At 39.2% G+C, this 16,974-nt stretch overlaps 1 protein-coding gene across 3 annotated transcripts; it reads left to right on the top strand.

Annotated features, from left to right (window-relative positions):
• Positions 1 to 578: 578 nt before the first annotated feature.
• On the top strand, positions 579 to 16,469 carry LOC118705305 (ubiquitin-like). 3 transcript variants are annotated; one of them, XR_006740103.1, is made up of 4 exons: positions 580 to 589; positions 3,077 to 3,086; positions 10,347 to 10,349; positions 16,117 to 16,305. XR_006740103.1 is itself a non-coding variant. In XM_036413853.2 (2 exons), the coding sequence occupies exons 1-2, from the start codon at positions 15,734 to 15,736 to the stop codon at positions 16,350 to 16,352; spliced, it is 420 nt and encodes a 139-aa protein (XP_036269746.2). In that variant the 5' UTR covers positions 15,723 to 15,733; the 3' UTR covers positions 16,353 to 16,469. The 3 variants fall into 3 exon arrangements, 1 of the variants encoding a protein (XP_036269746.2); XR_006740104.1 differs by lacking the exons at positions 3,077 to 3,086; positions 10,347 to 10,349 and having other exon boundaries at positions 579 to 589; XM_036413853.2 differs by lacking the exons at positions 580 to 589; positions 3,077 to 3,086; positions 10,347 to 10,349 and adding an exon at positions 15,723 to 15,917 and having other exon boundaries at positions 16,117 to 16,469.
• The last annotated feature ends 505 nt before the right edge of the window (positions 16,470 to 16,974 follow it).

Raw genomic sequence — 16,974 nt, 5'->3', positions numbered from 1 at the left:
CTGCCTTTAGAAAGCAAATCAAACCTCTAAAGACAAAGGATGCCATGTATGTTCTCTCTTTAGAGAAAGCCTAACCCTTCTCTCTTCAAGCATGTATCTTAGCTTTTATATTTCAGAGAGGAAGGTAGAGGGAGAGAGAGATAAAAACTTTAATGATGAGAGAGAATCATTGATCAGCTGCCTCCTGCATGCACCCTATTGGTGATGAAGTCCTCAACTCAGGCATGTGCCCTGACTGGAATTGAACCGGGACCCTTCAGTACACAGACCAATGCTGAACCCACTGAGCCAAACCAGCTAGAGCTATCTTTGCTTTCTTTCTCCTAAACTCTTAGGGTCCCCAGGAAACTTGCAACCAGAGCAGCAATGGGCAGTGGCAGCTCATTCTGGGCCCTCAATCCAAGGGCCCTTCTTTTGGAAGGCAGCTATGCTCACCACTCTACCACCAACGCCAAGGGCCCTTCTTTTGTCTCTGTAGCTTATTTCCTGAGTCCACACAGCCCAGCTGGCTCAATTCTTCTGCCTCCGTAACTTTCTTCCTAAAGGGGCAAGGCAGCTCTCTGAGCAGCCTGCTCAAATCTCTTCCCATGTACTTTTGCTTTGATGCTAAATAGACTAATACACTTCCTCTTTCACTAGAGTATTGGCTGTGATTTCTTTTTTTGCTGAACTCAGGAACGAAGGGCCAACATTGCTGGTACCAATTAGAGGTATCTTATATCAGTTCAGTGGCTCACCTATAGTGCTATACACACAATATAAACACTGGTCAAATAGGCCCAATGTCAAATATACTGCAGACTTCAAATGATGACATACATGTGTTGAAACTCTCTGCACGATATGCCTTAAATCACTACATTCCTGGTCTCATCATTTCAGAAAACAAGATAATCTTTAAACATAAAAATAGCTTAGGACTTTTGAAGATTTAAGAACTGAATATGTTGCCAAATGTTAAAAAATATAAACATGTAAAGAAATCAAACCTAACACACAGGGAGAAAAATAAGGTATGTACACAGAGTTACCTTACTCACATAGCAATATACTCAAGTTTTAGTAGATGATTCAATCCATTAAAATTATAAGTTTTATAAAAAGATTTCAAAGATAAATCTATTCTCTTTATATATTACTAAATTCTCCCTTCCATGCAGTCTAATTATGTTATTGAGATAGGAGGATTGTCAATGTCCTTTTTAGCAGAGACTATAAGTCTCTATATACTAAACACATTTGTGAAAATTTATTTTATTTTTTATTATTTTTTTATTTATTGATTAAGGTAATACATATGTGTCCTTATCCCTTCATTCCTCCTTCACCTCCCCACTCATGCCCTCACCCTGCTGGTATCTGTGTCCATTAGTTAGAATTGTATGCATTCATACAAGTCCTTTGGTTGATCTCTCCCACTTACCCCCACCCTTCTCTACCTTCCCTCAGAGGTTTGATGGTCTGATGGCTTGGAATCAATATTTTATATATAAAAGGAAGTAGGCCAGTGCAGGAGAGTTAGCCCATGCATATCCAAGCAGACTCCCTGAGTAGAGGAGAAGGAGATGAGAATCTGGGAAGACCAAGGCAGGTAGAGTTTGTAGGACAGAGCACTAGAGGAGAGATCTTCACAGAGACTTCTAAGGAGGAAAAAAAGCAGCAGAATCTTATGTACACAGAAACTCCTATATAGTCATTAGATCATTTCACTGTAAGGATATTAAAATTTCAATAGAGTGAGGTTCTGAAATTTTGCCATTATTTTCCTCAAGCATGCTGTTCAGGGTAAGAACATAATTTTACTCATAGTGGGAGGCAGGTTATTTCTGCAATGTGCAATCAGCATGCCATCGTAAGTAGTGTCAGCTAATATCCTGAAGTGGTCAAAGTATGAATAGAATTACACAATTGACTTAATTTGGGTTGAGGGAACTCTGAGCCACCCTCTTCAGAAATATTAACTATGTAAGGAAATAAATTGCAATCTTAGAAAAATTGTTAAAGCCAGATTATAATGTCGAACTTTTATTCTCTTGGTTGTAGTAGACATATTTAATTGGGCATTTAATTGTAGAAGTGTGATGATGGGGGGTAGAGGGGAGTGGGTGGAGGTAGAAGAGAGCATAGAGGGGATAAATGATGATAAAATAAAGTAAAAATTTTAAAAAAGAATAAAAAATAAAAGTTCAACATTATCTTTTTTAAATACATTGTACTCATGTGAATACAAAGATCAATAAGACTCACTCTCTATTCTCAAATAACAAAATTAATGGGAATAAGTACATCCAATAAAATTGCAAAGGCAAAGTAAAGAGTAAGTGAACTTATAAACAAAGTGCTTTGTTAACACAGAAGAGGAGGAAAAATTGCTTTCAAGTTCAAAAATCAAATGGTGGCTTCATGGACAAGTGCACTGAAACTAAGGATGGCATTGCAGGTTGGGGGAGAGCAACTAAAAGGAGGATAGGAAGAGGCGCAAAGGGAGAAAGTGGATACTGTAAATAGTATGTTAGTATTTGATTGATACAGAGAACAGGAGGGAGCTGAAGCCCGGTGGGGTCTTGACACTTAGCTCATTCTCTCTCTTTTCTTTCTGTTATTTTTTAAAACAGAAAAATCCATCATTGGAATTGTCAGTAATAATATTACTGACAATAACAAAAGGGTAATATGCTCATTAGACCGGATGTCCTTCCAGACATCTTTCCTTCTGGACAAAGCTGCATTGGGTGGGGGCCAGGATCAAGGCCCTTGCACAAACTTATGCATCGGGCCTCTAGTTACATATAACGTACACTGGGTAAGAAACACCCTTGACTGAAGGCAAAGGAACTAGAGTGTTTTCTCAATGCTTCTACCTGGAATTAATAAAGGTCCAAACTAGAGGATGTTGAGGAAAACAGTGACTGCTGAGCCAGGGAAGAGGAAGAATTCGGAGGGGAAATTTAAAGGGAAACTGACTGGATAGGAAGAGCAGAGGCAAGGGGAAGGTCAAAGATGACTGCTCTTTAGACTTGAGGTGTCAGGGAAGTCCTAATAAGATTCTCTAATATGAATATGAAAAAATACAGAGGTGGGCAAAAGTACGTTTACAGTTCTAATACAATAATTAACAAAGAGCAATATAAGAATAAGCTCTGTATTCTGGGTACTCACAACTTTAGACCTACTTTGGCTCACCCCTGTATATGCATTTGGGAGAGAAAATGACGACCTCCACTTTGAACATGTTTAGCTTGGAGTAGATGAGCACATCCAAGTGAACTTGAGCTCAATTACATGACAAGGACTACAGATGCTACATTGGTCACCTTAATCGGGAATGCTTGTTTAAAAGACCAGAGAGAGAAGAAAGGAGAGCGAAATAAGGCCACTGGAGAATCACTTAAATCTGGGGAATAGAAGAACGAAACAAAGCAGGGGCAGAAAGACAGAACTGAAAACTCTAGGCAAGGACAAAACAGGGTGTAGCTGGAGTGACACGTGTTCCCCTGCAAGCAGCCGAACCCTCTTGAGACAGGAAGAGACAAACTAGCTGGAGCTGCTCCAGCTACTCTGGCCCAGTGCAGGAAGGCAGGAAGGCTGCTGGGATCATAAATTAAGCCTCTGCCATTTCTCAGGGGGCGACACCTCCAGCTGCAAAGCTGATGCTTACTAAGAGCAAGCACAGCACGTGGTGTGCAAGAGCATGAGTATCCATGATGACTTTAACCAAAATCCACAGGCTAGTACATGCACAGGTTCCAATGAACCTTTTTTTTTTTTTTTTTTTTTTTTTTTTTACACAACTACAAATTATTTTCCTTGTAAGCTCATTTTTGTCTATGGTAAAACCAGCCATAAATTCCCCCCTAACCCCACCACCACCCCCACCCCCACTTCTACCCCCAGCCTTCAATTCAAGGGGGAGCCGCTCCAGCTTGTTTGTCCTCCTTGAATGTTTTGCCCCTAATTTCCAATGTAATATTACGGCATGCGGAAAGGGCTCTGTTGGCAGTGTGATCAGTCCAGCCTTCACTTTTGACCCTGACCTGACCTTTTGTAAGTCTCATTGTGTTTGTGACTCAGACCTGGGGCAAAAGCAGGCAGAACATTCACAGTTCTCCCTGTTTCTCACCTTTTGCCAGTGTATCCACAAGGTTTTGTGACTGTGGGCCGTTTTCATTAATTGATAACTAACTCAGGTACATTTCCTGCTCTCAGCTTCAATATGTTTTCTCTGAACACCCTCCGAAGCAGTGCTACTGAGAAACAAGTGCTGCAGAAAGTAAAGATGCTGAGGAGCGGCCCCGAGTTTATCCTGACCTCTGAGAGTGTGGAAGGGTGGATGGAAGCCCCAACCCTGGGCTGGAGATTAGAGTGAGGGAACCGGGGAGAAAGGGCACACTGATCTTCTGTGAACTTGAACTGAGGGAATTTATGAACTTAATAGTCATCAGATTGGAAGGACTAAGAATAATTACAAAATATTCATACTATTGCATTCATTTTGACACCCTCAAAAAAGAACATACAAAATATAAATATTGTTCACTTTAAGAAATGTACCATATGTTAATTCAGCCATACAAAATTAACACAGTTATAGCCCCAGAACCTGGAATTAATTAGCCTGGACTGACCTTGGTAAGGAATGTTAATAAAATCTTGACATTCCTTGATTGGCTACTTTTTACAACATATGTGCACTTTCTTTATCAAGGGTGAAAATGAGAGAGAAATCTGTTCTATTATTTATACAAAGTATACAACTCGTATCAGAGGTATATTTTTTAATCCATCTTGGATACAGTTTTTAATAATTTTATCTCACAGTAAGTGGCATGACCAGTTTACAGACTATTTAATCCCTTGATTTAAATAATCTGTGACCTGGAAATATCAAAGAAATATTAAAGTCAATCAAAATATTAAAAGTCAATAAAAATATTGCCACTTCTGATTGAAGCAATATTTTGCTAAATCTAGAAACATTAACAACAATGTTATTTGTTTCAAAGTATGAGTTTGATTATATTTTTAGGTAAGAATAAAGTACAAATTCCATGAGTTTATAAATTTAAATCTTTTTAATCTAACGTCTACTACACTAAAAATGCTACAGAGTAAATTTGGAACCACTTTAACTAAATAAACTAAAAACTGAGTGATTAAATAAATGTGTTTTACTGCCAGAGACAATTCTTAAACTGTGTCAAAGTTTAATAAATTATCGAATAAATGTTCAGATGGAGACTATTCCAAAGGAAGAACTGAAGGCAGACCCCACTAAGACCAAGGGGCTACATCTAACCTCATTAAACAGGGCTTTGGGCTAGGTTTGTACATTACATATTGTGACATTTCTACAATGCCCTAATCTATGCCGAGTTCTGCCCTGCATTCCCGGGGTGACTGACAGGCCGCTCCCCTCTGGCTTCCAGTCCCCATCTGGTTCTGAGTCAGAGGGTTTTATGGCCGAGCTGCCATACCAGGTTTCCAGTTCAGCTCAATTAAATTACACACCGTTATTAAACTCCCATTGTGCCGGGCCCTGAAGAGAATGCAAAACAAATAAGGCAAGGCATTTAGAAAATTGTAATTAAATTTTATCTACACTATTTAATTTTTTGTCTTTTCAGATGTAGTGGCATCACCTGGACATTGGGGCACATTTTGCCACTTCAATTGAAGATCAGAAATTTGGCTCTTATAGGCTTTGACCACAATCGCCTTCAGGTCTGCTCTCTACCCATTCACATCCCCCCATTTAAAAATATTCCTATCATTGAAAGTTCCCAGAATCAGCCATCCCTGTTCTCAGAACACCACCAATTTCTTGTTACCCTGATTCTTATCCAGTAGGAATTCCATGCAGTTTTCAAATTATAGCTCATAATTCATCATTTTAATGTTTAAAACCATCTATGCTTGTCCATGACCTATAGTTCAAAGTTTTAACTATTTAACTATAGCAAAATTTCCTCACTTATCATGAACACATTATATATACTTTAGAAATTTTGTAACTTCAAATGGCAGCCCAAAGTCTGTGCCATTAGTGATTGGGTATTTCTAGAGAAAAAAGAAGGCCAAAGGGGAAAAAATAATAAGGAGGTAGATTCACAGACACCTCATCTCAGATAGAGAGACATATAGATTTCATAAACTAGGCTCAGAATAATTTCTTGGAGTAAACATTAGTAAATACAGACGGGTGCAGTCTTAAAATAGGGGATCACCATTTAAAGTTAAGGTTTAAGATACCTCCATCTCCTCTTCTTACTCCTCCTCCCCCTCCATCTCTTCCTCCTCTTCCCCCCACCTCTCTCTCTCTCTCTCTCTCTCTCTCTCTCTCTCTCTCTCTCTCTCTCTCTCTCTCTCTCTCTCTCTCTCTCTCTCTCTCTCTCTCTCTCCACACACACACACACACACACACACACACACACACACACACACAGCCCAGTAGCAGAAGCAGAGAAACTAGGGTCGTCCTGATCTGAGTTCCCACAGAAGATAAAGCAGCGGGGAGGACGCCCACTAAAATCCGGCTCTGGCAGTTTGCTAAAGAAAGCAGCCCCTGGACTAGGAAAAGGCCAAGCGGTTAGGCTAGGGGTGGATGGGCCGGCAGGGGTCCCTTACTCTTTAGATTTATCCGAGCCATGCACCGAAGTGAAACCGTGCACATCTTTCTTCTTGGCTTGTTTGGTGGTCATGGCAAAGGCTGGGCTCCGCTGGGACTGGGAGCAGGCTCTGCGACCCTGGGCTGCGCGTCTGCCGTTGCCTGGAGACCACAGCGCGCGCCCTGCAGACATGGGCGGGGCTCTGGGGCCTAAGTGCTGCTGCGCAAACGCAGAGGCCAGATCTCTGCACCCAGGCCGCATCTCAGGGGTTAGGAGTCTGCGGAGGAATGTGGGCTTGACAGTAGGATTGATGGGCAGCTCTGATCAGTTGGAGTTGTATCAGGCCTACCTTCGGAACCGTAGATAATATTTATATACAGTATATATGTAATATATTTATACAGTATATATGTAATATATACATATACTAGTGCATACTCTCTCTTGGATTTTCTGCTATTTGAAGACTATAAGGATCCCTCTCCCAGGTCTTCCATGAACAAGTTCCTTCCAGAATAACTAAAGAAAAATGATGAGATCACTGAATTTGCCTATGGTTTAAATATAGTGCATGCAAGGGAATCCCTGCAGAGAAGACAAGATAATGACACCCTTGGTTGCTTAAGGTTTGATGTTCATGATCAAATAAAGTCCGTTCATCTGAAAGAATAAGTCCAAGTCATAGAATCCAGCGGCCCTTGAAACATTCACTTGAGAAGACACGGAGCCAAATGTCACCATCCAAGCAAACCATATTAGGCTCCAACTTAATGCTCAGCCAACCAAGGTGTACTTATCAGTATCTTGCCATGGGCAAGTTCTTCCTTTCAACCTCAGTTTACTCATTTATAAACAGGAGATACATACCTAACTCACCATTCTATTTTGAGGATAAAAGAAATGTATGTAAAATGTTTAGCACACAATGAAAGCCCAGGAAATGGGGGCCCCTTTTTCAAAGATGTTGGCTACCATCCATTGTCCTCAAGGAAGGGGGTGGAGAGGGGGAGAGAATGAAGCTGAGAAACACTTAGACTGGAAACATTTTTAAATTAATTAAAGCTAAAGAAAACATTGTGCTGGCCCAATTCAATCTCACTTCAGAGAGATCTGACTGAGGTTTAGAACTCCTAGCTTCTCCCATGAGCCTAGTTATAAACATCATTAAAAAAAGGAACACTCACTCTTGGGACTGGGCAATGCTCAGAGGCCCAACTACAGGAAGAAACAGCTTCCTGAAAAGCAAATCTTTCAACTGCTCTGACAAATAAATATCCAATTTCCACTCAACATAGCCTCTGCTTGGTTAGACTATCCCAATCTAATTGTTATTGGGGGTTATACAGATAACAATCAGACACCAACTTTGTTGTACTTCTCTCTTTCTTTTCAACTTGGTTGTATTTCTATAAGCAAAACAAATAATTTCAAGTTAGTAGTGTTAATTTTATGATGGAAGAAGTGCCCTACAAAACATCTATCTATGTGAAGACAATGGAGATACATTGAGGGCGTTCTTTCATGATTGAAATTCCAGAGATCTCTCCTGGATTGGAGTAGAGGATCAAAGTTTGACAAAAATATTACTTAATTAGAAAAATCTCATCAGAGTAGTTGAATGTTTAGCCATAAGCATAGAAAAAAAACTATTGGGGGAAAAAAGCAAAATTTAATCAACCAACCCATGGACAGGTGAGTCTCATCTTGAAACAGACCATCCCTGAAGCCATCCATGGTTAATGGTTGTAAGATGCCAAGATAATGAAGAAAAGTCTTAGAAAAGACAACAGCCTGCCCATATTTTCTAGGTAATAGGTGACCCAGTCCAGGAGAAGGGAAGTGTCTTGCCGAAGGTTGTATAGCAACTTAGTGGTAGCGTTTGGAATAAAGGCATGAAAAGGAGGAACACCAGTGTAAGCCAAACATAGCATTATTATACTCAGAGACTGCTTTTTCATGGTAAATTTGGATAAAAATAAGGGAGTTGACAGGAGATGGAATAAAATAATAAAATATTTTTTAAAAGTTATAAAATGCTTATTAATTTTTTTTCCTAGTCTCTTTTTTCCCTTATCCTCCCACTCCCCTTTGGCAACTACCAGCTTGTTCTCTATATCTATGGATCTGCTTATATTTTATTTGTTTATTCATTTGTGTGTGTTTTTTTATATTGCATATATAAGTGAAATCATACAGTATCTGTTTTTGTCTAACTTATTTCACCTCATATAATACCTTTACTTTCATCCATATGGTGGTCCATGACAAGATTTCATTCTTTTTGTGTGTGTGTGTGTGGCTGAATAATATTCTATTGTATATGTATACCACATCTTTTTTTTAAAATCTATTTGTCCATTAATGGACACCTACATTGCTACCATATCCTCACAACTGTAAATAATGCTGCAATGAACATAGTGGTGCATATATTTTTTTGAATCTGTGTTTTTGTTTCCTTCAAATAAATACCCAGAAGTAGAATTGCTGAGACACACAGCAGTTCTATTTTTAATTTTTTGAGGAACCTCCATACTGTCTTCCATTCTGACTATACCAATTTACAGCCCCACCAACAAGACTTCCCTTTTCTCTTATTCATTTCTAGTGCCATCTTCCTTCACTTTTATTATATTTATGTGCAGCATGCAAATATGGCATTTCTTTTCTTTATGGAGTTAAACTCCTCTGGTCAAGCCACAATTTTCCTCAACAAACCTTAAGATGGTATTTGTATGTGTCAGTGTGAAAAGGACAATTGGACCTATATAAATCTTTTTTTTTTCTTTTATCCCATATTCTTAATTGCAAATAGTAATCATGAACAATGTTATCTTTAAATGTTAATAAGAGTTGTGATTTATTGCATTCCTGCTACATTCCAGGCTTAGGGAGGGGTTCTGGCTCCTTAGCATGGGTTTTAGAGACACACCTGAATATAAATACCAATTCTTACCCTCAGTAAGTTATTTAAACTCTCTGAATTCCATTTTCTTCATTTGTGCAAATGGAAGAATAGTACTTATCTCAAATGTTGTGCTTGGAGCATCACAAGCACTCAAATAGCGATGGCCAATATTATCACCATTTCACAGGTAACAAGCCTGAAGTGTAGACAGGTAAGGACAGGCCTGGTATGGGGCAGGTGGTAGAGCAAGATCAACCTGCCTGCACACCCTTTGCTCTCTGCAAGGCTGCAGCTGATGGTCCTTGCTGTGACCTTCAGAGTCACTTCTGAGCACAGCAAATGCAGATGACTGCCCTGCTACTCAGCTTGGCGACTTCCAAGCTCTCTGGCTGTTAAATACTTTTCAAAGGATGAGAAACAAGACTTATACTTTTTCACTGCCTCTCTCCAATCTATACCTCTCTCCAATCTATACTTAATGTTTGAGGAAGAATTCCCTGGCTTCAATAACCCCTGCTCTGTAGAGAAGTGGTTAGAAATGCTCACTTCCCCATGCCAGCAGCAACAGAACAGACAGGGGCTCTGTCTTTGGACTGCTCAGGGAATGCTGACATGGGGAAGTGAGCTTCAGTAACCACTTCTCCATCCTTCCAGATGACTGAAACCAAACAGGGATAAGGGTAGGGGAAGGGCAGGAAGGGAGGCAGCATTTCTGTTTCTTAAAGGCATAGCTCTAAGTCACCTCAGACACTTTGAATCAGTCACAGGACTTCAACACTAGTAGTGCTGCTCAGCCATCTCTTTGCAATTAGGTCAATTACAAAATTGCCTAGAACGTAACCAACCAAGTGAGCAAACATAAAAATCTACATGTATCATTACTCTTGCCCTGGCCCTTCTCATTTATTAGATTACAAGAGCCCTTAAAGCAGGACCTGGTTCTACTGCAAATTCAATCCAAACTTTGCAAGCCCCCTTCACATCTAATAGAGCTCACATTTATTGAGCACTTGCTATATGCTTGGTACTCTGCTAAGCTCTTTTTCTGTGCTAACTCAATCCTTATAAATGCCCTAGGAATTTGTAATTATAACAATCTCTCTTTTGTAAATAAGAATATAGGCAGAGATTAAATTAAGTTAGTTAGTGAGGATTCAAGCCTACAAAGTCAGCCCCAGACCAGTTCTGTATATAACCATGTTATTCTGCCTCTGACTCACTCAATGACCACAATCCTATGAGGTGTAACACCTTCTGGTGTTACAATAAGCCTATTTTATAGAGAAGGAAAGTGAGCTTTAGAAAGGCATAACAACTTGTTCAAAGTCCAAAGCACTGAGGAAGCAGAGCCAGGATGTAAAAGTGAGCAGTCTCAGAGTGTACAAATATTGTATTGTATTGTATTGTATTGTATTGTATTGTATTGTATTGTATTGTATTATGTTTTTCATTATGGTAAGAACACTTAACAAACTTTAGAGTGTACAATATAACATTGTTAATTATAGGTACAATCTTATGCAACAGATCTCTAGAACATATTCACCTTGCATAACAAATTTTATACCTGTGAACAGTCTTAAGCCTCTGCTACTCTGCCTCCTTCAAACAGTGGGAGTACAGAAAAATGTTTACTCTATGTCATTCAAAATGTTATAAATTACCACTTAGTTCTGTCTCCTAATGTTCAGTCTCCTCAGAGCCCACTAGTTAGGGAGGACATGGATCCTGTATATATGAAACCAATTGTCCCTACCAGAGAAAGCCTCATTATTTTACACAAACCCTAACTTATTGTTTAGTTATCCTTTATAGGAAAATCTTTTAAAGGAGTCTTACAAATGGGATAATAAGGAAATAATTATTAGCAAACAAATAATTTCTACTTTCGTAAGCTATTTAAATAAGGAGCCATAGTTTTCCTGACTGTAATAAAACACTTCATCAGGGTGCAAACTATCCACATTTGTATAATGTTGAAAGCAGCCATGAAGCAGATCCAGTGGTACTAATCCAGATCCCCTTCCAGACAAAGGCACTCCCCCACCGGAGGCAGCCGCTTCACTCAACCTAAGGTTATGCCTTCTCCCTGATAGCCTTTTGCATCTCACTAGGGATACAACTGGGACAGCCATGAAAGATCATTTTCTTTCCAGAACTTCCAACTTTGTGGTTTAAATTCTCATTCTGCCCAATCCTGCTTGCCTTACCACCTTAGAAGTGATACAGAGAACACTGTACATGCAAATCTCAGCATTAGGATCTGTTTCCTGGGAACTGGCCTTGATCATTTGATATCTAGGAAGCCAACTATAAAATGAGACTTGGGAAGACTTCTGCTTCCAAACAAGATGAGGTAACAGGGAGTGAATTTAACCTCTCACATGCAATAACTAATAAACAAAAGGAAATATAGGAAGACATTGGACTAACAGGCAATAAAAAGCACTGGTCCCAGAGAGGTGGAAAACAAAAAAGGTGGGTTTTATCATTGTCCCTGCTTATGGGGAGGCTCCAGCATAAGGCCTGGGAACTCAGGAGTGCCTAATGGTGGACCTGATTTGGGGGGATGGAGCTGGAGTCCATTTGGGGGGATGGAGGGTAGGCAGCTAAAGTTCCCAGAGTAGAGGATGTGGAGGGGAGAGTAGCAGGGAGGACACCCTGGGAGGATAGGCCCTCAGGGTCACCTGAGTACTGATCTGCACATGCCCAGGAGGAAATGCTCTGAGGCCACAGAAAGAACCACATGAAAGGATTCAAAGGAATAACTTCTCTGAGCTCACATGGGCCTGTTCTCACCAGCATGAGGAGAAAAACCTCATAGTTCACAGGAAATGGGGTATGGAGCTTTGCCCCCTGGGTAGTGGTGAAAATCTCATCCTAGACTAAATGCTTCACTGGTCCCATCTAACAAACCTTAAAAATAGGACTGAACTGATCAAACTATTTCCAAGTAAGTTAATAGCTTCCTTGAATAAAACTTAAGAATATTAACCAGCACCCAACAAGTAAAACTCAAAATAAATGGTGTCCAATAAAAATTATTAGGAATAAGAGGAAATAGAAAAATATATCCTATTAAGAGGGGGGAAAAAAACAATTAAAAGTGACTCAGAAAAAACATAGACATTAATATAGTTGTAACTGTATGCCGTGTGTTTAAGAAGCTAAGAGAAAGATTGAATGTGTTAGGTTCATCTTAAGAACATCTAAAACTGATTATAGTGTTTATGTTGAAAAAATAGTTTGGATGGAAATAATGGCAAATTAGACATCGCAGAAGAACAGGTTAGCAAATTTGAAGATAGCAATAGAAACTATATAATATGAAAAAAAAAAAGAAAAAAAGATTTCGAAAAAAAGAATAGAGCAATAATCAGGCAGCTATGAAACAACTTCAAATGAACTAATGTGCAGTATATGCAGTTGGAGTCCCTGAACAGGCAGGGAAGGTGGGTGGAGAGAAGACACTGAAAAATAATAATTGGAATTTTTCCAAATTTTGTATAAGCTATAAATCCCTGAAACTCAATAAACCCTGAGCCAAATAAACATGAGCAACAACAACAACAACAACAATAACCCTACAGGCAAGGACATTCATAATCAAATTGATTGATACCACAGTAAAAAAGAAAAATCTTAAAATAGAATTTCAGGGTTGCCTATAGGTGATGAGTTGTCATTGGTGATAGATGGAGCTCTGACAGCCCTGACATGAAATTGCAGGGCTATTGTTCAACTCTGACCTGTGGCAAACTGGGACCCGATATTAGTGGAAGAGGATGCGTGTCAGGCCTATGACAGTTTAGGAGAAATAGCAATTATAAAGAAACTGGAGGTCTATTGCCATCTTAAAAATGTGAACTATAGTTGTAACTTTTAATGACCTATTAAATTTATCATCTATACCATTTCTAGGTCAGTTCAGTTGATTTATATTTCCCCTCTGAATGGGAAGCATTTTCCTGCTTATTTGATACATTTTTTTATTAGTTACATCATATTGTGAATTTTACCTTATCTATGAATAATAATTTTTGTTTCTTTTATGACTTCAAGTTAATTGTATTTATATGGAGGTTTAATTTATCTGTAGATTTAATTTTATGCATTGGGTATTACTAAATGGATTAATAAGAGTTGGTTAGTGCCCCTGAAGAACTCATAATCTTGTGGAGTAAACAGAAACTAGGACTGATATAAAACAATGCAATGAGTCTGGCCTGTGTTGTGCCATGGTTATGATTAGGCGTTGGCCCATGAACCAGGAGGTCACATTTTTATTTCAATTAGAGCACATGTTCTGGTTTCAGGCTCCATCCCTAGTAGGAGGCAGTTTCTCTCTCAGGGATGTTTCTAGCTTTATCTCTATAGTGCAGAGGGAAAGTTTAAAATATTCTTTTAAAATATTCTTTTATTAGAAAATCATTAATTTTGGAATTATAATAATATAAATACAAGTAAACAACAACAACAACAACACATCTCTACTCCCATCTTCCAGAAATAGCATCCAATAACATTTTGACATATTGAGACTTTTCATCATATACACAACTATTTTATAAAATTGAAGTTATACTACTTGATTTTTTTAGTTAGTTATACTGCCAATATTTACCCATGTCATTCAATGATTTTTAATAGCTGAGTAGTAGGTCATCATTTGAACATATTTAACCATTGTCTTGTTATTGGGCATATAGCATATTTCTTATATTATATTAATATGAAAACAGGGTAATGAAATTCAGTGCAGTAGAGATTAATAGGCATGAGGAACTAGAGGTCTGGACTCTAGGGTCAGCTTTGAGAAGTTTTGGATAAGTCATTTCCCCTCTCTGAGTTCCAGTTTCCTCACTTAGAAAATTGTCAGGCTGAACTAGATGAAGTTTCACATCCTATTTAGTGCTAACACAGACAGACAACTGCACTCCCAGGATTAAAATCACTTCAGTGGGGAACATCTTAGTAGAACTCTGAACTTAGTAGATCTTGAAGACAGCATAAGGACCTACACTTTGTGGGTTGTTCAAAGAAGTAAAACAGCAAGAAATGAGCATTTGCACTGGGAAAGTTATAAAGCATCAAACTTCCTCTGACTCTACCAGCCCTTTCCACTCCTCTGAGAGCTTAGAAGGATTGACATCCTACCTTGTCATCCAACCTATAGATTTCAAGCATGTATTTGCAATTGGAGGATGCTATTTACAAGTGAGATTGGGCACTTTACATTGTTTGCATTTGTGCATATTTTCAGCTTTATAAAATGAACATTAATGTAAATATGACATTTAAAATAAATTTGTTTCATTGAGTCTTTTTTAATGGAGCTAAAGTTAAAAATTAGAAGAGGACGAAGAACATTAGATAATATAAATATTCTCCTTAATAAACAGATTCACTCATTCTTTCATTTAAGAAATATTTATTGAACATCTACTATGTTTCAGTCCCAGTTTTAGGGGATGGAGAGATATAAAACAGACAAAGCCCTAGCCCTCATGAACTTACATTCCAGGAGAGGGAGACAGACAGTAAACATACACAAAAGAAATTGTGTTGTTACAGTATGTCAGATGGGTCTAATCCACTAAGCAAGAGAAAGGAATGAGGGTAAAATAGAAAATGTGAGAACTAGGGAGGAAGCTGATATTTTACATGGAGAGCACAGGAATGGCTCCTCTGGTAATGTGATGTTTGAAGAGAGACCTGGTGTGTAAGATCAAGCCATGCAGACCTCTGAGGCAAAGAGTATTTTAGGCAAGGTCAATAGCAAGAACTTTTTTGAGTAAGAGAATATGTGGTGTGCTCTATGCCACCATGAGCAGAGCAAAAAGCAAGGAGAAAAGTCATGAAACATAAGTAAAAGAGGTAGTGGATTGCATTTGTTCAGAAACATTGCATTTGTTCAGAGTTGGGTGGAAGAAATTAGATTTGGGACAGGGATCTGATTCAGGCTTTAAAGAAATATTTATGGATGCTTTGTTGATAATAGGCAAGGTAAGGTATTGAGAAGTGAAGAAAGAAGAAGCTAGGGAAATTAATTAAAATGCTTTTGTGGTAATTCAGAGAAATGCAACATTGTCTACACCGCAGAATTGTGGAAAGGTGAGAATGGGCTGACCTCAGCGAATTTGAAGGTATAGATAAAAAGATATGCTGATAGAATGGTGTGGGCTATGAGGTAAAGGGGAATAAAGGATGATAGTGGTCAATGAGGCGGCGGAGCAGCCTCCCAGCAGACGCAGAAATGCAGATCTTTGTGAAGACCCTGACTGGCAAGACGATCACCCTTGAGGTTGAGCCCAGTGACACCATTGAGAATGTCAAAGCTAAAATCCAAGACAAGGAGGGCATCCCACCTGACCAGCAGCATCTGATTTTTGCGCGCAAACAACTAGCAGGGGTCCTCAAACTTTTTAAAGTGGGGGCCAGATCACCGTCCCTCAGAGAGCTGGAGGGCCGGACTATATGAACTACTAATTCCTACTGTAACACCTCGGCTGCACTCACTGCCCAAAAAACCTGGCGGGCCGGATCAGACTCCTCTGCGGGCTGCATGTGGCCCGCGGGCCATAGTTTGAAGACGCCTGATAGTAGAGGATGGGCGCACTCTCTCAGACTACAACATTCAGAAAGAGTCCACCCTGCACTTGGTGCTTCGTCTGAGGGGTGGCATCATTGAACCCTCCCTCAGCCAGCCCGCACAAAAGTACAACTGCGACAAGATGATCTGCCGCAAGTGCTACGCCCGCCTGCACCCCAGTGCTGACAACTGCCGCAAGATGTGTGGCCACACCAACAACCTGAGCCCCAAGAAGAAGGTTAAATAAGGCCCCTCCCCAACTCCTTGGGTCCACAGGGCAGCCTTCTATCTGAACCCTGTGATGCTAGGGCCTCAATAAAGTTTCTGTTTTGTTGACTGGAAAAAAAAAAAAAAAGGATGATAGTAGGGTTTTGACCTGAGCAACTTAAAATTAAAAAATGGAACTATCATCCCCTGAAATGAGAAAAACTGGAGCAGTAGATTTTGGGAGAAAAGTGAGAAGCTCAGCCTTGAATATTTGAATTGCCTATTAGAAACACAAGCAGAGAGGCAGTTAGATGTGCGAGTATGGACTTTAGGAGACTGGTCTGAGCTAGAGATAGAAATTTGGGGGTCATCCCCATAAGGTGAATTCGTTGAATTACTTTACCGATCTCATAAAATATTATTTAATATTACTAGAATGTATGGAAACAAGCTCAATTAGGTCAGAAAACTATTAAGAAGAATTTGTACTTGAGTCTTCTGGCAAGAAAAGTTACCCTGGTTATTATTTTTAAGTCAATCTGTGCCACTTAGATAAGATTTCACTTTAGAACAATTTCTTTTATTGCTTTAGATGATTTCTCTAGCTTATGAAAAACACTACTCTACTGTTCTCCCTCTGCACAGAGCAACTGTTGACTTAA

Source organism: Pipistrellus kuhlii, unplaced genomic scaffold (genome assembly GCF_014108245.1).
Source record: "Pipistrellus kuhlii isolate mPipKuh1 unplaced genomic scaffold, mPipKuh1.p scaffold_m20_p_5, whole genome shotgun sequence".
Taxonomy (NCBI): Eukaryota; Metazoa; Chordata; class Mammalia; order Chiroptera; family Vespertilionidae; genus Pipistrellus; species Pipistrellus kuhlii.
The sequence above is the reverse complement of the archived record's forward strand: the minus strand, read 5'-3'. Positions and strand labels throughout refer to the sequence as shown.

What these genes read in the sequence shown, in the direction of transcription:
- LOC118705305 (XM_036413853.2), top strand. Translation starts at nt 15,734, where the DNA reads ATGAGGCGGCGGAGCAGCCTCCCAGCAGACGCAGAAATGCAGATCTTT. An exon ending in GATTTTTGCGCGCAAACAAC is followed by an intron (nt 15,918 to 16,116) that starts TAGCAGGGGTCC and finishes GACGCCTGATAG; the next exon opens with TAGAGGATGGGCGCACTCTC.